We start from the raw sequence: 24,366 nt of genomic DNA, 5'->3' as shown, positions 1-24,366 counted from the left end.
ACTGCCAAACTGAGGCGTGTTGTTTTTTTGTGTGTTTTTTACTCCTTCTAAATCCCGAACGCTTAATTTCACTCTTGCCGGCTAGATGTGACCTGATATGCTTGGGGTTTCTGTCCTTGTGAAAAATTCACTAGAGTTAATATAAGAAGCCATATGGATGCCAACTTGCAGCGCAGTGAAATATTTTTTAATGCAAATTAATATATTCGGCAAGTCTGCTTTTTAAATGAGCTTTTCCTAACTCGCCCGCAAGAAAAACATGCAGAGTTATGGCATAGGAACAGCTTTATATATAAAGTAATTCACAGAATTTCTCCAATACACACTGTATAGTGGTCAGCTGAGAGCACAAAGACTTTGGCTTCTGCAGTACTTAAAAAATGTGAAATGTGCTTTAAAATCTGGAAGTCTGACATTAATCTTGGTTTGGCGTTTGAAAGCACGCTTCCTGCTTTGAAGGTGTTGTCCCAGTATTAAATAATTAAGAACTGAAAAGTTTGAAACGCGTAGCCGTTCTTTCCCCGGGATTTTTAACTTCTTGTTTTAATTTTGACTTAAATAAACAGTTTTGTATTTTTTCATATCATATCGTGTGCTGGACCTCTAACTTTGTTCCCGGTATTAAACATTGTTGCAATATAATTTACCTTAACCACTTCAGGACCGGGCTATTTTGAGCCTTTAGGATCAGACACCGTTTAGCCATTTTTAGCACAGCAGCCCCAGTTACAGGGGAAATCAGCCCTCTCATAGTGACTATTGTCTAGTCTAGGGCTGTCTAGTAAGACTCAGCAGCAGTCTGCCACTAATGGCACTCGGCGATCATGTGACCAGTCACATGATCACCGGGACCAATAGAGACAACGGCGTGGCCGCTGCCTCTATTCCTATACACAGCGCTCATTAAAAGAGATCGGAGAAGACAGAAGCAGTGAAAGCTGCTTCTATCCTCTCCTCAGGGTCCCCGGCAGTCAGTGACTGCCGGAGACCCGACATTCAGCTGCCCGATCGCTCGGGCAGCAAGCTAAAACCCACGCCGTAAATAGTCTATGGCGTGAGTTTTAAGGACCCGGAACCAGTTAAATAAAATGTTAGTTTTGTGATTTAACTTGTGTTAAAAAAAATGCCCTAGTTGCGAGATAGCCCCTTTCTCTGTATAGTAATGTGCACGTCCTCCTACTGAGCTAAATGAGGAAGGACGCTCATGCTCAGTTCCACTCTCCAACTAACACCAGCCTATAGAAAATGCCTTCTCTATTTGTCAGTAGAGAAGAAGCGTTTATTCAGAAACATTGCTTGTAGAGTGACTGGAGAAACACACAGGAGAGCCAGCAGTTTGCTTAGATTAAGAGACCCTTCATACAGCACTGCTTACATACAGCATTGAGCTCTCCCCTCTCCTACTCATTTTCTCAATGTATGTAAGCTGCATGCTCTCCCTCTTAAGTTATATAGAGCTGGGCTCTCCCTCTAAAAAGACATGTAACTGCGGCATTTGTAATGCTTCTAGAGAGGAGGCAGAGGCAGTGAAACAATGTGATCTGCCTATACAAGCTATGACATGCAGGAGAGGAGCTGCAGCAAAAAAAGACACCCCCCCCCCCCCCCGAGCTGCCAGCGTGAAGAAAACATAGGAGTGCATTTGAAGCAATGAATGGAGAGATCTGGATTCATGTAAGATCCAGGGCTGGTTCTAGCTTTCTTAGAAAGAGATTGTCATGCGTTGTGTTGCTTTATGCGCTATATTTAATGGCACTGGTTGTTCCTGCGCACAGTGCCATCAACTGGATCGGGTTGACACTGACAGCCCATCGCTATAAGACCGGGAACTAAAATAATCAGTTCCCTGTCAGTGGGGTCCCTGAGCAGCATTCATATTGCACACAGTGAGGGAGATTTACAAACCAAAATGCTCCAGAATTCTGGCACAACTTATGGCAAAAAAGTGTCATACATTCCGTGCGCCAAATTTATTATGTGTTTTAGGGCTTATTCGGACGAACGTGATATACGTCCGTGCAACGCGTGTGATTTTCACGCACGGATCTATGTTAGTCAATGGGGCCGTCCAGACAGTGTGTCCGCTGCGTAAAACTCACGACATGTCCTATATTTGTGCGTTTCTCAGGCATCACGCACCCATTGAAGTCAATGGGTGCGTGAAAATCACGCGCTGCACATGGAAGCACTTCCGTGTGACGCGCGTGGTTCGCGCAACAGCAGTAAAAACTATGAATGAAAACAGAAAAGCACCACGTGCTTTTCTGTTTACAAACGGAGTGTCATAATGATGCCGGCTGCGTAAAAGTCACGCAGCCACGCATCATACGCTGCTGACACACGGACCTGTTATGTACCTTTTGCCGCGTTTTTTTGCGCGCGCAACACACACACGCTCTTGTGAATCCGGCCTTAGACCCTTTTTATACCTTCCACAACAGCTTTGAAAAGGGTGTGTGGCAAAGAAGTTGTAAGATGGGTTAGATCTATTAACGATATGAGCCATTTTTTTGGTGCTAAACATTAATGTAAAGTATTCCTGCCACACATTTACTATACAGCGTGCACCTCTATGATAAAGTTTCTCCTGTCTGGTTTAGTTTTATCCTGTCTAACTTTAGGATAGAATTAAGAAATCTGCCCCAGTGTTCCCAAATGCAGAAGTGCCACCTTTGCATTCAAGTAGCTCCCATTTATGTAATTGATTTAACTAAGTACTATAATGTTGTGGCCATTTCTTTCTTAGTCTCTAGCACTTCGGGATAGAGTTTAACCCGTTAGTGACCGCCCAATAGTGTTTCTACGCAGTGGCAGATTAAGTAGACCAGGGCTGTTACCCAAACTTGGGCCCCCCTTCCTCACCGCCGCCCTGCCGCGCCGTAACTATTTTTAACACTACCTTTTTGGGCAAGCATTAACAGTGTAAGGCTGGGTTCACACGAGCACATTAACGTCCGTAATGGACGGACGTATTTCGGCCGGAAGTCCCGGACCGAACTCAGTGCAGGGAGCCGGGCTCCTAGCATCATAGTAATGTACGATGCTAGGAGTCCCTGCCTCTCCGTGGAACTACTGCCCCGTACTGAAAACATGATTACAGTACGGGACAGTTGTCCTGCAGAGAGGCAGGGACTCCTAGCATCGTACATTACTATGATGCTAGGAGCCCGGCTCCCTGCACTGAGGTCGGTCCGGGACTTCCGGCCGAAATACGTCCGTCCATTACGGACGTTAATGTGCTCGTGTGAACCCAGCCTTACGATTTCCCTTGTCACAGGGCTGTGTCCATACATACTGAGAGTATCACACTGTGCAGGGACACAACCTCCTGACAAGGGGAATTGTCTATCAGTCCTGGACTGCAGAAAGACTTTTTGTGAAATACAAGGATTCCTATAATAAACATGTCAGGAGAGGTGACAGATTCTCTATAAATCTAGTGACTCACAGGTGACGACGTCTCAGATTCTAGTAGTTTTCTTCCTCTTTTCTTCTCCATCCGGTCCAGCGCTCATGACGACTTCTCTCGGCCATGACTCATTTCTGCAGAATTTGCCACTCAGACGTCTCCTCACTTTTCCAACATTTCCACACCTATAAACGAAAATAAAGTTATCATGGTGCCACATACTGTGCCCCTAAATATAATAGCACCAAACACTGCGTGCCTGAATATAATACCACACACTGTAAAACGCCACATAAACACAGCCCCCTGTACATAGTGCCACACACAGCCCCTGTAGATATTACACACACCCATAGATATCGCCATACACAGCCCCCTCTATATATCACATCCCCCCCCGTAGAGTGTTACACACAGCCCCATATAGATAGTGCCATACAGCCCCCTGTAGAGAGCGCCACACAGCCCTCCCCCTCTTGTAAATAGCACCAAAAAGCCCCCCCCTATAAAGAGCGCCACACACATACCACTGTGGATAGCACTACACAGCCCCCCCTTGTATATAGTGCCACACAGCGCTCCCCCTTGTATATAGTGCCACACAGCACTCCCCTTGTATATAGTGGCACACAGCGCTCCCCCTTGTATATAGTGGCACACAGCGCTCCCCCTTGTATATAGTGGCACACAGCGCCCCCCCTTGTATATAGTGGCACAAGGTTATGTACACATTTAAAAACTTTATATCATAATTTTATGTATGTATGTATGTATGTATGTATGTGTGTGTGATTGATTTTATTAAAAAATATTTTCACTTTTTGAGATACAGCTGCTTTGTATCCTGTATCCGTCAGGTCAGCAGGACGGACAGGATCAGTGACACGCAGGATCCACCTCAAATCTATCACATCTAAGATTATAATTTAGCGCAGGGCCCGTTTCACTGATCCCGTCAGTCCTGCTGACCTGACGGATACAGGATACAAAGCAGCTGTATCTCAAAAAGTGAAAATATTTTTTAATAAAACGTAATTACAAAGTTGCACCAAACACACATTTTTATAAAAAATAAATTAAAACGGGATTTTTGCGACGTTTTTTCCGTAGACAATGCAGGTTTCTTTTTTTTCTCGTTTTTATGCACACCTTTTTTGCTATTTTAGAATTTTTATTCATAAAGTTTGAAAATAATAGTAAAAAAATAAGCTTTTTTACGTTTCAGCTATGATTTTTGGTAATAACATAGTTTTACCCTAAAATAGACCTTTTATTTGTGATCGTCATTGTCTACCGGAAATTTTTATATATTACATGTCTATATTAGGGTAATTGGGTCAGCGCTAGCGTTACAACAATGATTGGCAGGGGGAAGGTTTTTTTTGGGGTGGGTATTTTATGTGTATTTATTATTTAATTTTTTTTTTGCACTTTACTTTATTATTTTTTTATTACTGTGGTCTCATCCTCAAAGGTCAAAAAAGACCTTTGGGGAACTTTATATATACTTTTTCTTTCTTTTACACCATGTTTTTCCACTGTAACTGGAGCCTCACAGCAGCCCCAGTTACAGGGGAAATCAGCCCTCTCATAGTGACGATTGTCACTAATAGGGCTGTGCTGGGTCTAGTTAGACCCAGCACCTGTCTGCCACTAACGGCACCCGGCGATCATGTGACCAGTCACATGATCACCGGGAGGAATAGAGACAGCGCCGCTGCTGCTGTCTCTATTCCTATACACAGCGTTCATTGAACGCTGTGTAAGACATTGGAGAAGACAGAAGCAGAATAGCTGCTTCTGTCTTCTCCTCAGGGTCCCCGGCAGTCACTGACAGCCGGAGACCCGACATTCAGCTGCCCGATCGCGCGTGCAGCAAGTTAAAACCCGAGCCGTAGAAAGTCTATGGCTCGGGTTTTAAGGACCCGTCCCTGACCGCTGGCCGTAAAAATACAGCCAGCGGTCGGGAACCAGTTGGGCAGGAGGATAAGCCAACTAACCTCAGCGCCGGTGACCGCCCGCCCGGCTCTTCTTGCAGCTTTGGAGTAACAGAACAGCCGTCCGTCGCTGTTCCTTTACTCAATGGCGGCGCCCGCACTTGTCAGGGAGGCGTGTCCTACCCCTGGATCCCGGCCAATTCTCTGCTCCTCCCCTCCTCATCTTCGGCTTGTAGCAGCGCTAGCGCGCTGAATAGGTTTGTAAAATGATGTGCGGTTCGGGCTGCCATGGGCCCCCTGGGAGCCTCGGGCCCCGGGCGGCCGCCCGAATCGCCCATATGATAATCCGCCACTGTTTCTACGGCGGCCACTAACGGGCTTTATTCCAATGCAATAGCCTTTTTACAGCGCTTCATCGGAATAAGTAAACAGAGCAGGGAGCTGTAAAATCTCCCTGCTCTCAGCTGCCAGAGGTAGCTGGGGGCATCCCTGCTCGACCGGGTGAGATCGATATTAGTTTAGATCTCAACCGTTTAACCCCTCAGATGCGGCGCTCACTAGCAAGGAAAACGAAATCTCGTTTATCTCGAAATCTCGCGAGATTTCATTTCCCGTGCTAGAAATCTCAAAGAAAAGATTCAGAAGTGTCAGGATTCTGAATACACATGACGTCCAGGCTAGATGATCATGTGTATTGATTATCAGGACACTGCAGTAACGTTAATCTCGGTTTATGTGGCTGCACATCGCTGCTGTGTAAATCAATGGAGATGAGTGTATGATGCTGACTGGTCACTGATTGGTCAGCATCATACACGTAAACACGCCCAGTTAAAAACACAATACACGCCCAGTTGGACATAACGAAAAAAAAATGCCCAGTTGTCCATTTCAAACCTCATTTGCATATATATATAAAATAGCTCATAACTTGGCCAAAAATGAACGTTTTTAAAAATAACAAAAAAAACGTTACTGTTCTCTACATTGCAGCGCCGATCACATGCAATAGGAGATAGGGATTTCAGAATCTGGTGACAGAGCCTCTTTAAAGCAACCCTTCAGTCAAAATTAAAAATTGGATAATTGCAAATGTATTGTCAGCATGACTGTTCCCTCCTCCTGAACAATCCTGCTGCTGTTCCTGCATTCTCATCCCATGGTTTTTTTTTCTTACTAAAATGGCCGCTCAGTCTTCCTTATGCAGAGCATTCTTAGGAAGTCTCCCCTCGCCAAATGCCGAAGCTGCTGCTCTCCTGGAAACGTTACTGAGGGACAGTGGACAGACTGGACACAATAGGGTGGGACACAAGCGATACACGGATAAAAATCACTTATGACGGAGTTGAGGTAGTAAATGTACAAAAAGGTGTTAATTGGATGAAATAAATAAGTTGTGCATCTTGCATTTGGTCTTCCAATGTTTAGTTTTTACCAATTGTCAATACTATGGGGAAATTTATGAACAAACTAGCGTAGAAAAGACTCCATGAAAAACCCCAAAATCGCAATCTGCAGTGCAAATTGTGCCCTTTAGTCTTTTTACGCCACCCTCGCTACTCTTGCGAAAAGTGGCGTGGCTTCCCAAAAGGGGAAAATGTATCCTAGTTTACACCAGAAAACTGGCATAAATTAAAAGTTGAAATCTATACCAGCTCCTAGCCAGCATAGATTTCAATCTGTGTGGTGTAGTAAAGAATAAATAGGCCCACACACAATCGCTAAGTAAATACAGATAGTTTATACTAGGGGTCTCAAACATGAGGCTGTCATCTGCGGCCCGTGGGGTACCGCAGCTTCTGAGGCATCCTCGGGACAGCAGAGAGCAGGCCGAAGGGGGCGCGCCACGCACCCCCCTGTAGGTGGTGCCATACACACCCCCCTGTAGATAGTGCCACACACACATCACCCTGTCAACAGCGCTACACCCGCTCTCCCTGTAGATATCTCTATTGGGGCTCCCTTTAGGAGTGGAATCCCCAGCCAGAGCGCTGCAGACACTCTGGCCGGGGGGGATTCCTCTTCTGGAGGAGTCCCTGATGTCACTGTCCATATATGGTCAGTGACGTCAGGGGCTCCTCCAGGAGAGGAATCACCGGCCAGTGCGTTTTGCCGATGCTTTGGCCTCGGATTCCGCTCCTAGAGGTGGCCCCTGATATCACTGTCCAAATATGGACAGTGAGATCAGGGGCTCCTCCAGGAGAGGAAGCCCCGGCCAGAGCATCGGCAACGCTCTGGCTGGGGATTCTCCTAGAGGGAGTCCCAATGGAACGATCTATAGGGGGTATGTATGTGGCACCATCTACCGGGAGCTCTTTCTCGTTTCCACATACACAACCCATGGCAAATGCTCAGATTTGAAAAGTTTCAAGTCTACCCAACTTTAATTCATATACATTCTTGTGCATGCGTGCTTTTACTTTTAGGAATTTATAATATCCTTGTGCTATAGTACTCCCCTGGTACATCGAGCTAATGTTGCAAAGAAGTGCTAGAATCAACAAAAATTAACTCCTTGCTAACAGGCCCTGTACCTTGCTACCCCAGAACTGATTGCAACCCCCATTGAAATTTTTTTAGAAAGTATGCTCACCTCACTGCTCCTTTCCTTCCCTCCAGGTTCTCTCCGGCTCCCTTGGCATGCTGCGCCTTTTCATCACTGGGCAGCGTCAGAATGTTGTATGTGATGCAGCATTTATTACGTTGAGTTCTACGTCACATATAAGGCACTGTGGCTTCTCAGTGGCAAGATCTTGCATTGGCCGCAGCACGCTGTGAGTGCCCGGGGGATTCCGAAGGGGATTAGAGGAGCGGAGGGTATATTCCTTTTTTTATTTTTATGTCTGACGGGAAGGGGGCAATCGATGGCACACAGTCGGCCGAAAATTGTGACCTGTGTTAAGAGGCGTTTGCATCCTACGGCAATTTTGTTTATTTTAAAACTGCTATATGAAACCCCAGTTTTATTAAATTCCCACCTATATCCTTTTTTAGTAAGTGTTCATTATTCTTTTTAATGTATTTGGCTACATTAATGAAGTGGTTTCTAATGCAGTTTATTCTTATTGTTCAGTTTTTTTCTTTACTTTTGTCTACCTTGTTACTCGTGGAGTGTTATACAAAATGCACACAAAATAACATATCACTTTAAGACTAGATGTGTATGAAAATTATGATTGCAAACAAAAAAAACTTGACTAGCATGCTCAAGACCCTGATCATCCTACTGAAATACATATGGGATGAGTCAGAAAGCTAGCTGTGCGTCAACTTTATTACCTAGCAACCGTCCACAACCTCAGGGTCGCTGTGTGGGACTTTGCACTATGCAAATAATACGTGAGTGACAATTTCATTGTAAATTATATATTTTGAGTGTGCGTGGACTTGGCTATTGCCTGACAGGAGCTGCTGCCCTCCCAACAGCGCCTGGTTTATGTAAGGGTAATGGTGCCTCTAGTAAAATCTGGCTTTACTACAATCATCAAACATGAAAACTGCTTAGACCATGTGCAATTTTGAAATCTTTCAGAAGAAGTTAATTCAGCAATAAAACAAGAAATCATTTTTAATGTTTGTCTGCATAGTTCTCATTTCTCTACTTAGTGCAAGCCGTGTGCTGAAAAATCTCTGCACTTTGAAAGAATTAGCATTTTTCTTTGTAACTCAGACTGCTTTAAACAAACAATATTGATATATCAACTAGTTTTATAGTTGCTATTCTTAAGCATTCTTTCCCTACGTCTGTCTGTGCCATTGCATGGGTAGTGTCCCCAGAATTGACTTGAGCCTGCGTGGTACGTGTTGGCAGTAGTTTAGATTCCAGTCTGTTCTGGCAGAGATCATGCACACATCTGTTCAGAGTTTTACCAATAGCTAGACGCGCTGTGACATCATTGTCCATTGCAGCTGCTCTGCATTCCAAATCAAACATTTACTCACAGCTAACAAATCCTGCTGCCATGATTAACAATTAGCGGTTCACACAAAATGTTAAATATATGATAACTGTAACTTACATAATCTCCATCCCTTCTGCCAGACATACTGAACGTCACTCCCAGTGAGAGACATGCCTCTTTTAGAACTGGTGTCCAATTATATTTCAGCATACTTTGTCTAATGGCCTTGGAAGAATTCCAGTACATGGTGGTGGCACACAAGCTTTGCAAGGCTGCATCTAGGTCATGGGCCGTCAGTTGGACAGCCTTGCTCTGCACAGGCGATTGCATCTAAACTCTATAGAATAATAGAAAATAAAAATATGGAACACAGCAACATATATATACAGTACTATATAACTAGAAGGAAGTTGATGGGAATGCCTTTTCTGCTCAGTTACACTCTACTTTGTGACTGAATAATGCACATTTAAACCCACATACTCCGATATAACAACAAAAAAATCTGTATATGTTGGGCATGTTGCCTTCAAGGAAATATAACCAATCCACAGCTGTGACTTTTTAAATATTTTTAATAGGAAAGGGTAAGAGGGAACATTTGTATGGTCATATGGTAAAACCTATGAGATACATAAGTCCAGACTGTATATGAGTCTCCAGTTTTTTGCATGTCCATGACAGATGGAGTTTAAGGGTGCCCATACAAGCAGTGACTTCATGGTGGTAGTGTGCTGTGTGGCCAAGAACCATGAAATAGGAGACTTTTGTCTATCTGTATTATCTCCCTTTACTCCGTTCCTAGTTTGTTACCGGTTTCCTTTACAGCCCGCTTACTTTGTATTGTTACAATGTATACACACTCCAGTCCTTTACACCTCACAGGAGTAACATACAACCCTCGCAGATACTTAAATATATAAAAATACTGTACATAGAAGTGACAAGCAATATACATTATATCAAGATACAATACATTACATAGAGAACACAACCACACGCAACCGTATCCTTTTCTTACCTTCCCTGGGCACTTTGTATAGGGTTGGGACCTGGATTTATATTAGGGCTGGGCAATTTTGACAAAAAATAAAATCTAGATTTTTTTTTTTTTTTTTTTTTTTTTTTAACCTTATGGGCGATTTTTTTCAATTTGAATCAATCTATTTTCTTAGTACTGTTAAATAAACTGAAAAAAATACTAAGAGCTCATTTAATAATTTTCTTTATATAAATAACTTTTTACCATATATTGCTATAATAATTGTATGTAACTTCAAATTTTAACCTCGGCAAATACTTTATCACAAATACTATTGGAAAAATGTATATCTAATTGATTATAATTTGTGTTCCCCGGCAGGGAACAGGTTAACAGAATCTATAATCAATTATGCTTTTCGTGCACTAACATCCCACTGCCCGTCACCACATCAGCTGTTCTCCGACATTGTAGGCAAGAGCAGTGTAAAGTGCAGCAGGGCCAGGCAGATGGCGCCAAGCGGGCACTCTGGGGTGAGATTACATTATAGTGTCTGAGGTCTGAGCAGGACCCTGTCAGTACCGGCCCCACGATGGAGGGTTAAATAAATGCCCATAAGGCCCAATTCACATGACCGTGATTGGACTGTGAAAAAACGGTCCGTGTGTCCCCCAGATTTCCCGGCCCATACACGGTTTATGTGAACGGGACTCCTTGCATCAGTTATTTAGGCTACAGTCACACGACTGAAAAAATAAGGCCATTAAAAATCGATACATTTTCAGTTTTTCATGTCCATTTTGCATCCGTGTCTCCGAATGGATTTCCTTTTGTCAGGGTTTTTTTTTTGTCCCAATCCCCTGAAAACACCACAGTGCCCATGTAGATAGTGCCACAGAGCCCCCATATAGTAGCGGTGCCCCCCCATATAGTGCCACACACCCTTGCAGATCGCACCCCGACATGTAGATCACATGCCCACCCCCCTTGTAGATGGCAGCCCCACATGTAGATCGCTTTCTTACCATCCCTTGCAGACTGTAGATGAAAACCTGGCCAGAGGTTGCCGACACTTTGACCAGGGACACAGCTCCTAGTAAGAGCTATAGTGGTGCGATCTACAAGACAGGTGTGGTGCTGCGATCTACAAGACAGGGGTGGTGCTGCGATCTACAAGACAGGGGTGGTGCTGCGATCTGCAAGGGGGGGGTTGGCACGATCTTCAAGGGGGTGCCATCTAGAAGGATGGGGTGGTGTGGCTATATATATGAGGAGTCTCTGCTTCCCCACGGAACTGCTGTTCTGTAGTAAACAAAATGATACAGTACGGAACAGCAGTTCCATAGGAAAGCAGAGAGCGAACAGGGCACAGCTTGTCAGACAGGGCAGATCAGGCACTGACGAGGCGGCGGGGCAAAGCTTCCTCCTGCAGCACATCACCACTAAAAGAAATAGATTTAGCGGTTCTGTTAAACAGAATCGTCAGAGGTGGCAGGAAAAGGGAGATCCAGAATTTCACGTGGCCTATCTGTTCCTGTCTCTCAGTTGACTCCGCGCACTCTATTGACTCCGCCTTGAGACCACCCATATACCTTCTAAGGTGCATCTGTACAGTTTAGGTAAATCTGTTCCCAGTATGCCCAGCTATTTCTACATCCAGTATACAATGGCTACTTCCTGTACTGAGGACCATTGAAATGCTAATAAAGCAGTAGAGCAGAATATATGACCAAATGGCCTCTGGGCATAGTGAGACCTCAATCGGTGAACACCAATGAATAATATCAGTATATACTATATCCATTTACCAGGTATATTTTATGTGGTTTTAGGACCGTGTATCTAGATGGGAACAATATTCTCCAACAAACCGCATGGAAAAACTTCACACCGTTTTATTGTGATGCACCATGATTTTGCAATGCAGTTTTTGGCCCCGTGGCTCGTACTGGTGTAGCACGTTGAAAGAAAGAATGTACTTTACCTGTGAATCACACAGCCTCATTTTTGGCCCCACAACACACTATCGCCACTATGGGGACCTCTGGTGTAATGTGTCTTAATAGGCATGTGTCTCTACAGGTTTTTGGTATGTTTCAACTATTTTGAGCCTCATGAGGCTTTTTTAAATCTGTGCTTCTCAAACTGTGAGGTGCCCCCTAGTTGTTGGAAAGGCTCAGTGTGGTAGGCAGTTTTTGAGTGATCATAAGATGCACATGACTTTTTGTGGCTGCAGCAATCTTTGGTTTAACAATAATTGACCTACTGCGAATTTTCTAATGTTCTGCTGGGTTCAACAGATAAATGAAAGGTAATATGAGCTAGATTTCTCATTTTGACGTGGACTTCGACCACTGGTAGTGAGGCCGAGGCATCGCCATGTTCTGGTTGATGAAGATCCAGTAGAAAATGTTCGAGAAGCCCTGGTTTTAAATAATCATTTCAATTTTAAAGGCCTATACTTATTGTAAAGGATTTTTAGTTTTGATCTGAAGTAGGTTTTGTTAATGCAGCACGTACATCAATATCCATACAATGATAGGAAGTCCTGCTTATTCCAGTTAACATATCATCCACATTCACACCAACCAAGCAACTGTCTGCTTAAACTTTGAGCCACATTCAGTGACCGACTAGCACTTTCAGCCACATTCAGTGACAGACGAGCATGCTTTGGGCCCAAGTACAGAACATGTGCATGTCCACTTCTAATTACATCCTAAATAATGCTGTTATTGTGAACACCGGTCATATGAATAATACATTGTACTTTTAAAATTGTGTGAATAAAATAATAGGTATAATCCATAACCGCAAGTCATGCTCTCTAGAACCTGATACTTTGGTAGACCATTTTTACCCTCATCGTGTCTATGGAATAGCTGGCAATAATAAATTATGACCTAGGAATTTACATTAGTCTTTTAGTAGTTATAGTTATATAAATTCTTACTCATAACTATACTAGGAATCATTTGGGTTACCTTTCAGTGATGTTCATAGGTTTTAAAATTGTTTTTATTTCCATTCTGTAATTTATTCCTATTTGTAATTATATTTCATTCTTTTCTTAGGTCTACAATTCAAACAAAGACAGTCAAAGTGAAGGATGTAAGTATCTTTTTAAATCTTCTAAATGTATATTAAATGGACACTAACTTTTCAAACAACTCATGCAGATCTAGTGGTATACCTGATACATATCAACTTTGTAATTTACTTTAGTTAAAATGTAGCTGTATTATCCATACGAATTTTGTGTGAAATTACTGCCCCTAGGTGTCTCCCTTCCTGTAATCTGTTGTACACCCCCTGTGGTCAAGCAGTCAGCCTCTAGTAATTGAGTAGAGGAGATGGACTGCTGGAAGTCCCTTCACTGCCTGCCTATACCAGTCTATGGAGAGAGGAAGGGGAGCAGAGTGAGAAACACAGACACTGCCCATAGAATAAAAATCTAAAGGAAAGGCTTAGTATGTTCACATGCGGGAGATCTGTTACATTTTTAGGTGCTAAAATTTCTGTATCCCATACGTGTGAAATTCAATGCACGTGCTACAGAAACAACCCCATTCAGATCTATGAATCAGTTCGAATTATAAATTTCACTTTAAAAAAAAAACAAACACTAAAAATCTGCAGTTTAACCCAAAATGAATATACTAAAACTCTCATTATTGGTTGTCTTTATAAGGCGTGTAAGGCTTTGTTCATACAATCACGACTTGCCATAGGCAAATCCGACTTGAATTTTTAAATAAATCCGTGGCAAAAATCCGAGGCTGACACTTGGATTTCTGCCACAGATGTGCCAGCGGATCCGCATTCGGATTATCCCCATTGTAGTTCAATGGGGCTAATCCATGCCTTCTCCGTGGGGAATCCTCACGTATAATCATGCTGCTGATTTTACAATATGCACAGTGGGTGGTATTCCATTCAAATTTTTTCCGCTGCATGTGAATGGTGTATAAAATACCCCATGCACTTACATTGGACGTGGGATGTCGGCGGATTTGTCCTGTACATGTGAACATGGCCTACATTTTAACCTGCACATGTACTTTCACCATATGTAACTTCCACTATGTAACCGGGATCAGTGTGCTGAGTGTTATACATTAAACTCTCCTGATGCTTTGTGTAAGCTGTAAAAAACCTTGTTATTGTTAGGAAGAATTTTCCATGTGACTATTGTGGAAATACAAGCTAATTACAGTCCAAATGGCAATTTAATTTGACATTTTAGGCTTCTTTCACATCTGTGTTGGGGTTTTAGCGGATCCGTTGAAATTTTAAAAAAACTGACAGACTGATGCCAGACTGAATGCAACGCAAGGAGAGTATACGTTTTTGTAAAAACGTGGACCATTGAAAACGTATACAAACATGTACCATTTTCTTTTTACGTCTGGTTTTTATAGCGTGTACGTTTAGCCTATACTCGTACGTTGGTATACGTTTCTGTCCGTTTCTTACCGAAAAAAAGTATACTTTTTTTTTTTTTTTTTTTTAAAGTGAACACCGATAGAAGAAAATAGAAAAAAAATGATTTACTTTATGTAAACGGATACAAACGTATAGCATTACGTTTTGCATACGTCGTCCATTGAGATCAATGGTAAAAAAAACTTTGCTTTTTTTTGCAGTACAGAATAGCGTAGCAGACAGCTTTTCAGTACTTTCAAAAACCAGTATCCCAACGTAAACCATGACAAACATAGAGCAAACGGATGATATTTTGGTCTACGTTTCACCCATTATAGTCTACGTATACGCCGAGCTGTACGTTTCAATACTTTTTTAGCATTTAAAAATGTATACGCTCGGCTAGAAAAAACGCGATGTGAATGGTGCCTTAAATGTTTGTTTTTGTCAGGATCAGTTTACCGTATCCGTCCAAATACTGGCTCTTTTTTTTCTTCTTTCCGTTTGTGTCCATTTGTCATCAGTTAGGGCCGGTATCACATCAGCGTTCGCTTTCCTTTCAGGGGTTCCGTTGGAGGTTTCTGTCGGGGTGAACCCCTCAACGGAAAGTCAAGCGGAAGTTTTCGCTTCCATTTGCATCACCATTAATATCAATGGTGACGGAAACATTGCTAATGGTTTCCGTTTGTCACCATTCCGGCAGGTTTCCGTTTTTGTGACGGAATTAATAGCGCAGTTGACTGCGCTATGGAATCCGTCGAAAAAACGGAAACCTGCCAGAATGGTGACAAACTGAAACCATTAGCAATTTTACCGTCACCGTTGATCTCAATCGTGATGCAAACGGAAGCTAAGGTTTCCGTTTGACTTTCCGTTGGAGGTTTTCGTCGGGTGAACCGCTCAACGGAACCCATGAACGGACAGCGAACGCTGATGTGAACCGTCCTCATACTCGGTTTTTAATGGATCCGTTTTTATCTTTGCATCTTTGCTTTAATTTTTAGTCTGGGCATGTGCAGAAAAAAAAATGATTCATTAAATGTAATGCATAACTGATACAAACTGATGTCATATCCTTTTGTATCCGTCATCAATGGACTTCAATGTTAAAAAAAACAAAACGATGGAAACAATAGTGCAGCAGACTACGGTATTTCTTCTGTCAAAAGAACAAACCTGACGGAATGGAGCCTAAGGGTATGTTCACACGACAACACCAAATACGTCTGAAATTACGGAGCTGTTTTCAGGAGAAAACGGCTCCTGAATTTCAGACGTAAATGCATGTACTGGCGTTTTTCGTGGCGTCCATTACGGACGTAATTGGAGCTGTTCTTCATTGGAGTGCATGAAAAACTGCTCCAATTACGTCCCAAGAAGTGTCCTGCACTTCTTTGATGTGGCCGTAATTTTACACGCCATCTTTTGACAGCGACACGTAAAATGACAGCTCGTCTGTACAGAACATCGGAAGACCCATTGCAAGTAATGGGCAGATGTTTGCCGACGTATTGGAGCCGTCAATTCAGGCGTAATTCGAGGCGTAAAACGCCTCCATTACGTCTGAAGAGAGGTCGTGTGCACATACCCTAACTGATCACAACTGATGCAAAAATAAAACCCATTGAAATCAATTGTTTTTTGACAGAAACGTTATCTTCCGTTCTTGTGGTCCTCTGACGTATACGCTATAATGGAAGCCACAACGTAGATGTGAACGCAGCCTTACTTGGAGACCAGTAGAAATACATTTTTCTGAATTCATTAGCTTCTATACCCCCCCCCCCCCAACCCCCACACTCTCCAGATGATGTCATCAGAAAATGTTGCCTGTTCTTCTGTGACTTCGCTTTAAGGGTATGTGCACACACACTAATTACGTCCGTAATTGACGGACGTATTTCGGCCGCAAGTCCCGGACCGAACACATTGCAGGGAGCCGGGCTCCTAGCATCATACTTATGTACGATGCTAGAAGTCCCTGCCTCGCTGCAGGACAACTGTCCCGTACTGTAAACATGATTATACTACGGGACAGTTGTCCTGCAGCAAGGCAGGGACTCCTAGCGTCGTACATAAGTATGATGCTAGGAGCCCGGCTCCTTGCACTGTGTTCGGTCCGGGACTTGCGGCCGAAATACGTCCGTCAATTACGGACGTAATTAGTGTGTGTGCACATACCCTAAGATTTTGGGCACGGTATTGTTTTCACTTCCCATGTTAAGCCATTTAGGAGTAGGTCTCCATGATAACACTGTGTTGTGAAAATGTACGTGTGGTGTGTAGTTTAGCTGGTCAGTGATATTTGCCATTCAATATTAAAAAAGTTGGTTAATTTATCTAAAAAAAATGGTAATGTTACGTTGGATCTATTCTATTTTTACAACCGAAAACTATGGCACTGTAGGGGAAGATTTAAAAAAAACCTGTCTTTGTTGCCTATAGCAACCAATCACAGTGCAGCTTTAAAGAAATGAAAGCTGCGATGGGGTTGGTTGCTATGGGCAACAGTCAGTTTTTCTTTTTGACAGTATTTACGAATCTCCCCTATGTCTTCTGTTTTCTTATGTCGTCTTCTGCCATTCTATTTGTAACCGATACAAAGTGTACGGCAAGTCTCAATAGGAAGAAGTTTCGATTTATTTTCCCTACATTTCTGTTAGGAGACTTAAGTGGCTGCATTCAAGATTTGTCAGCAAGCTTTTGGTATTTCTGCTTATATGCTGTTTAATTTGGATGCTTAACAATAATTCTTGAGTTTTACTAGAAAGGTGGTAATGTTTTATAGGGCAAAGTCTCATTAGTTTGCTGGGAATTATTGCATCATTTGCCAGTTTGTATTTCTGGATCAAACATCCAGGGCTAAGACGTGGCTCATAAGAATACAAAGCCAACCAGAATGTTTACCCCCTTTTGTTAGTGGGAAATTTTTACATTTGAATTGCTATGTCGGGATAGAAAAAAACACAGAAAAATCCGCTGCAGCTTTCAAAGTAAATCGGTGTCAGAAATCCGTGCGTTACTTGCTGATTTTGTTGTGGAATACGCACCTTAAAAAAAGTTGGCTGTACATATTGTAAGTCACGCGTGGTTCTTCAGTGCATTTTTTTTGGGCACTGAAAAAGTTGCAACATCCAGATGATACATAAATCTGATGACACCAGCATATCCTGCAGAGATTCTCACAATCGAATTTCTCTAGTTGGATTTGAACCCAGGAAAATAGGGAGGTATTTATTTAAAAAAAAAAAAAAAGCTGTTTTAGACGCCAATCTTAATGTAAATAGCGCTCGAGTAAGATGTGCCTTATTTATTAAAGAAGTTCTCCCATGAAAATTATTATTTTTATGTCTATTCGTAATAGTCATTTTGTACACACATGTACTTTTCTCATCAAGCAATTATTCACTAAAATACAGCCTTCGTTCGTGTCCCCCGTGTGGTCAAGTGATTGCCAGTCTGACTAACCGATTCACACAGCGTCTTACGTGTGGACCAGAAGTCCGTTTCTCCTTGTACGTCTGATACTCACATTTAACTTGACTGTATTTTTAATAAACACCCAGTGAGAAATTAAAAGGTGCATATATGGAAGAAAATGTCTTCAACAGTGGAATCTTCCACTTCTAGACACTTTGGAGGATAAGATAGGCCCTTCACAAAGGGTGGTGGCAGGTGGTACCTCTGCGAAGATGGAATCATCGCTGACGAATCCGTTCAGAAAGAGCCTAGAGGAGTTAGGCAATGTTCTTTGGTAACGAAAGCTGACTAATTGTCCCTACTTACCAGCACAGCTTTCACAGCTGCCTTTTTGTTTAATTTCTGTCTGACCCATTCTGAGGGGTCTTATTTTCTTTCCCTATTTGTCCTGTTCTTGTTATTTTGACCGTTATCTTGGTTATGATTGTGCTATGCAACAGTTTTCAGATGACCGATGAGGTTCATCTTGAGTGTCTGGATGTCCATTCTATGATGTATTCTTCTGTAGAGGAGAATTCCGTTTTTCTCAGGTTATACTTGCTGGTAGATCCACCAGTCATTTGCTATTTAGGAATGTGTATATGTGCAAATGCTTTTTTACCCCTTATAAAATAGTGGTAAATTTTGCCTCCCTTAGGCCTTATTTACACGAGTGTAGTTCACGTCCGTGATACGCGCGTGAAAATCACAACGGTCGCACGGACCTATGTAACTCAATGAGGCCGTTCAGACGGTCCGTGATTTTCACGCAGTGTGTCCGCTGCGTAAAACTCACGACATGTCCTATACTTGAGCGGTTTTCGCTTATCACGCACCCATTGAAGTCAATGGGTGCGCGAAAATCATGCGCGGCACACAGACTCACTTCCGTGTGCTGCGCGTGATTCGCGCAACAGTTCAAGAAATAAAGGAAAAAATAAAAGCACCTCCTTCATTTCTGTTTCCAAACATAAAAACCACGTGTCATAAGGATGCCATATGCGCGATAATCACGCAGCCACGCACCATTCACTGATGACACACGGAACTGCAACGCGCGCAAAACGTACACGTTCGTGTGAATTTCACCTATATGTCAAAGGTCTAAACAGCCCCCCTAAAAGGTCATTTATGTGGAAGGAGACACTTTCCCTGAAGAATGAGATTTTCTGTGCTCAAACACATTATTGAGAAAGATGCTTATAGAGTCAAATACCCTCAGTTCCCGACGATTATTTTCTCTCATTGTAAGAAAAAAAACAAAGGGGAGTGTTTTTTTGCAATTCGGAATACAGTGGCATTTACTCCTGTCACGTCTCTGATAGATGCTAATATCATTATAAGTGGGGGAAATTAATAATGTCATATACACCATAGCAGTGGTATATGCCCCAAACACCCACCAGATTAAATTTATCAATAGTGTTCTGTAAAATTAACAAAATCGAACAAGGGGAATTGATTTGTTTGCAGTGACTTCAACACCATACACAACACACATATGGACTCTACCGCTCTCCTTAGAACCCACTCTCAATCATTAGCCCCTACTCTTCTGACTGAAGATGTATATGATATCTGGCGGTTCCAACACAACTCTGAAAGCGACTACTCTTATTTCTCCCCAGTCCATAAATCCTACTCCTTCATCGATCTGTTCTTAACCGATCGAACCCTATTACAACGTGTTAAATCTTCCACTATAGAGTTAATCAAGTGGTCAGACCATGCAGAAATCACATCTCATCCTAGATCCTCTAGCTTCTTGTGGAGGAACAACACATTCCCCATGTCAAACCCCAAACATAAAGAGGAACTCCAAAAGGGTCTGGATGAATATTTTCTCCCTCCCAAATGTCAACTCCGTAGAGGATCCCTTTTATTCTTTGGAATGCCCACAAGGCATACGTGAGTGGATGGTTCATAAAATGGGGACATAGAGCCAAAAAAGACAGAGAACGTCCGTTAGAGGAGATAATGCTTCAGATTCTAACCTTAGAAGCTGCAAATAAAACTGCTCCAACAATAGCCAATACTGAGAAGTTAAGCGATCTTCATATTCAACTTAAGGATAGTCTACTGTATAAATATGAAAAAGGCTTACAATCCATTAAGGCGCAATACTATTCCTAAGATGACACAGCTAGTAAACTCTTCGGTCACGGACTGAAAAAAGGGCTGTTAAAGAGAAAATCCCATTTCTAATAAATACCCCTCATTCCACTAAGTTATATGCTCCTAAGGATATAACAAACAAGTTTATGGAATATTATCAGTCCCTTTATCACTTAGGCCTCGGTCACATCTGCGTTGGGGTCCCGTTCTGATGTTCTGTCGGAGCTTTCCGTCAGAACGCTACCCTGAACAGACACAAACTAACACAGACGGAAACCAGAGGTTTCAATGGTGACGGAACCGGTGCTCATGGTTTCCGTTTGTCTCTGTTGTGCACCGGACCCGTCGTTTTGCCGGAAGCAAGTCTGTGTCAGTTTGTGTCTGTTCAGGGTCCCGTTCTGACGGAAAGCTCAGACAGAACTACAGAACGGGACCCCAACGCAGATGTGAACGAGGCCTTACACCCCACACAAACTTATTTAATGGATCCCCAACAGCCATTTAAAGAGTTCTTATAAAAGTTAAACCTTCCATGATTGTCGTCAGAACAATTACGTAATTTGAATCTCCCACTTACTAAATTAGAGATCTCCAAATTTATCCACTCCCTCCCTCTTTATAAGGCGCCTGGCCCTGATGGCCTATCTGGGGCTTATTATAAGACCTTTAAGGGCCTTGAAAAAGCATGTGTATTGTGAAATGGCCTTAGGTTTTTCCACACCAAACAGACCGAGATCACTATCAATAAATAAGTTTTATTGCCACAAACGGTGAGTGCCTCGAATTTCTACTTTTGATATATATTATCAAGCGTGATATTTCTGTCGATGAGCACCCCGTGGGCAACAATTTGAAAGCCTATTCCACGGTTTCATGCTGGAAATGATCTCTATGCAGAGACAACATGGTGTCTTAATCAGGGCAGTGCCAGCCCTGTGTTTACTCTTTCCTTTTGAAATCTCTTACCATACCTATTTGACACACTACAACAGGCTCCTTCCCTAAAGAGATGCTTAATGCTGTTATTGTAACTCTTCCAATCACCATACATCCCCCAAAATTTCTGCCCTATTTCTTTACTTCTGACCTAAAGATCTACTCCAGTACTAGCAAACCGCCTAGCTCCATTATTATCCGTCTTGGTCAACCACGATCAGGTGGGATTTGTCAAGGGACGTAAGCTCCAGAAAACACAAGACATATCCTAAACATTCTAGATCTCCTGGAGGGAAATAAAACCCTGGCCGTCTTTGTCACGTTGGACGCGGAAAAGGCTTTCGACCGAGTGAATTGGTCGTTCGTCTTCTCAGTATTGGCAGAGTTTGGGTTTGAGGGCACTGAGTGCTATAAGAGCCCTTTATTTCTCTCCATCCGCTAGGGTGTTTGTAAATGGAACTTTATCTGAAGATTTTTAGATAACTAATGGGACTAGACAGGGGTGCCCCCTGTCCCCGTTGGTATTTGTTCTCTCTATTGAACCACTAGCGCAAGCCATTAGACAATATTAAGATATAGAAGGTGTTCAGATAGGAAATCGCTCTCATTACATCTCATTGTATGCTGACGATATAATATTGATCCTCTCTTGCAACTGCTTTAACGCTAATAGAGGAATTCAACGTTTTCTCTTATTATAAAATTAACATAGTTTCCGATACTGCCATTAAATTTCACACCTACAGAATTGCACTCAAGGAGGTCACTCTATTCCCTGGATTGGCAGTACAATCAAATCAAATACCTAGGGACCTATGTGACCGCTACTGTCTCACAGCTTTACCAAGCCAATTCCATCCCTATGTTATCACTGATTGACTCTGATCTGTCACAACTAGCTGCGTATGAGGCATCCTGGATAGGCAGAATTTCAGCTTTTCAAATGTTGGTTCTCCCAAAATTATTATATCTATTCAGAACACTACCAATAAAAGTAACTTTCTTCAACAAAGCACACAAACTGCTTAACTCCTACATTTGGAAGAAGGGTAAACCACATATAGCTGCTAAGCTATTGAATAAAGGACAGAAATTTGGAGGCTTAGGCCTACCAAATATATACCATCATTATCTGGCTCCGCAGGTGTCTGTTGAGAAGTTGGTGGGTAGGGGAGGAGTCCCAACTCTGGGTCATAGAATAATTATTCGCTCCTGCACATAATTTAAAAGCTTTATTGATAACAAATCTAAGCTCCTTCAAATTTACCAATCCCTTACCATATATTTTTTAGTCCCCTATATCTAACTGGGTAAAATTTCACTCATTATGTGTACATTCAGAGTTTTCATTGCTTTCTTGTTCTCCTTTTGGAGGTGCTGGAGCTGTTTCTTCCAGGCCTACCTTTAAATTATTGAAGAGCTGAAGGTATGGGTCAATTCACCTCTATACAAAATAAGTTTCATATACACCATAGGGCGTCTAAAAGTACCTCCGTGTTCAACATCTCATGCAAACAGATCATTCCTTCACTATTATGGCTAATGCTGCCGTGTTTCATTTATGGTCCCATCCAGATATTCAAACTAAGAGATTAAGAGTTCTATATGACTTGTTGGACTCAAACTAAATTTGAGAAAACCTCTCCATTTTTGGCCTGGGAGTGGGAGCTCCGGCTACATCGCTGTGGTTGAGATTACTGAAATGTATTGCAACGCATTTAAAACGTACCTTTCTTTACAAAACTGCGATAAAGAAAATACTTTGGTTATTATACACCCGAGAGACTCATACCTATATTTCCGGGGGTATCTCAGGTTTGTTAGGGAATTGTGGAGGTAAGAGTACTCTCCTACACATATTATGGGATTGACCTTTTACTTACGGATCTTTGAATCTCTTCCTTTTAACCTACTCTCACAACTGATCGGAATGCAAACCGTCTCCATCCTTAGCATTATTATTCCTGAATATTAACTCCATACCACGCAAAAGCAGTATTATAGTTGCTCACATACTCCTGCCAACTAAATTGGTTATTACCAGATACTCGAACAGCCAGACCATCCCTCCTCTAAAGAAAATATAGTGCATGTCAATAGCACATGCTCACATGCAAAAATAGTAGTAGAAGGAACATTCATTTCCGAAATATGACAAGATTTGGGGACTATGGCTTCATAGTGCTCATAACTGTGGAAGTAAATGGGGGAGGAATCCTCCAGCTCACCGATCCGTCCGAGCACGGACAGCGCACGGGTCCTCGTGGCGGCACACGATGAAGATCAAAGCGGAAAAAAAGGAACTTGATCCAGTGCTGGGTTTAAAATGAATCCAACTTGGCCTGTTATCTGATGCATCCACCCTTTTTGTATATGGACTTTTTAATGTATTTGGAATAAAGTTGGAATATTCCTTTTCAACCTAGCGCTGGATCAAGTTTCTCTTTTTCCTGTTCTGCCCTTTCAGTTAATAAATTGACACGTCATATACTGTAGGTTATATCATGTTTGAGATGTTTATATATGTATGTTATGTGATTATTTTGCTTTATTTCACTTCTGTAGCATTATAATTCTATTTCCTTCTTTGTATTTCAATTGTTCGTTGACTTGCTAGTATGTTTATGATAACCTAACTATCTCCTCAGAATAACCACTTTGCCTTAGTAACATACAGTGTGTGATTTCCTGTTATGTGAACTCGTGGTATCACAAAAAATATGCTTTACATGTATGGAGAAGTCCTATTACTTGTGTTATGTTTTTATTTGTTCAAAGAAATGAATTAGAAAATCCAATAAAAATTGTAAATAAAATTGCTTGTTTAGATGTTTAACCCCTTCCCCCTACTTGCATTCTGGGCCCTAATGACCAAGCAAGTTTTTATAGTTTTTCCATCATCCCCTTTGAAGAGCTATAACTCTTTTATTTATTTTTGCGTCGACATAGCTATATAAGGTCCCTGTTTTTTGTGGGACAAGTTGTATTTTTTAATAGCACCATTTTGGGGAACATATTTATTGATTAACTTTTATTAACTTTTTTGGGGGGGGGAATAGAAAAATAACTGAAATTTCGCCACTCTTTTTTTTTTTTGCGTCCTAAATCTACGCCGTTTACCGTGTGGTATAAATAACACTAACTTTATTCAACGGGTTGTTACGATTGCAACAATAGCAAATTTGTACAGATTTTGTATGT

General features: G+C 42.0%; 1 protein-coding gene across 1 annotated transcript in view; it reads left to right on the top strand.

Annotated features, from left to right (window-relative positions):
* Positions 1-24,366, top strand: part of ARHGAP26 (Rho GTPase activating protein 26) — a 467,460-nt gene that overhangs the window by 173,815 nt on the left and 269,279 nt on the right. Inside the window, exon 12 of the mRNA XM_075856546.1 lies at positions 13,305-13,341. Coding sequence (XP_075712661.1) covers positions 13,305-13,341 — 37 coding nt within the window. The remainder of the gene's footprint in view (positions 1-13,304; positions 13,342-24,366) is intronic.

Source organism: Rhinoderma darwinii, chromosome 3, assembly GCF_050947455.1.
Source record: "Rhinoderma darwinii isolate aRhiDar2 chromosome 3, aRhiDar2.hap1, whole genome shotgun sequence".
Taxonomy (NCBI): Eukaryota; Metazoa; Chordata; class Amphibia; order Anura; family Rhinodermatidae; genus Rhinoderma; species Rhinoderma darwinii.
This window is presented reverse-complemented; position numbering and strand designations above follow the sequence as displayed.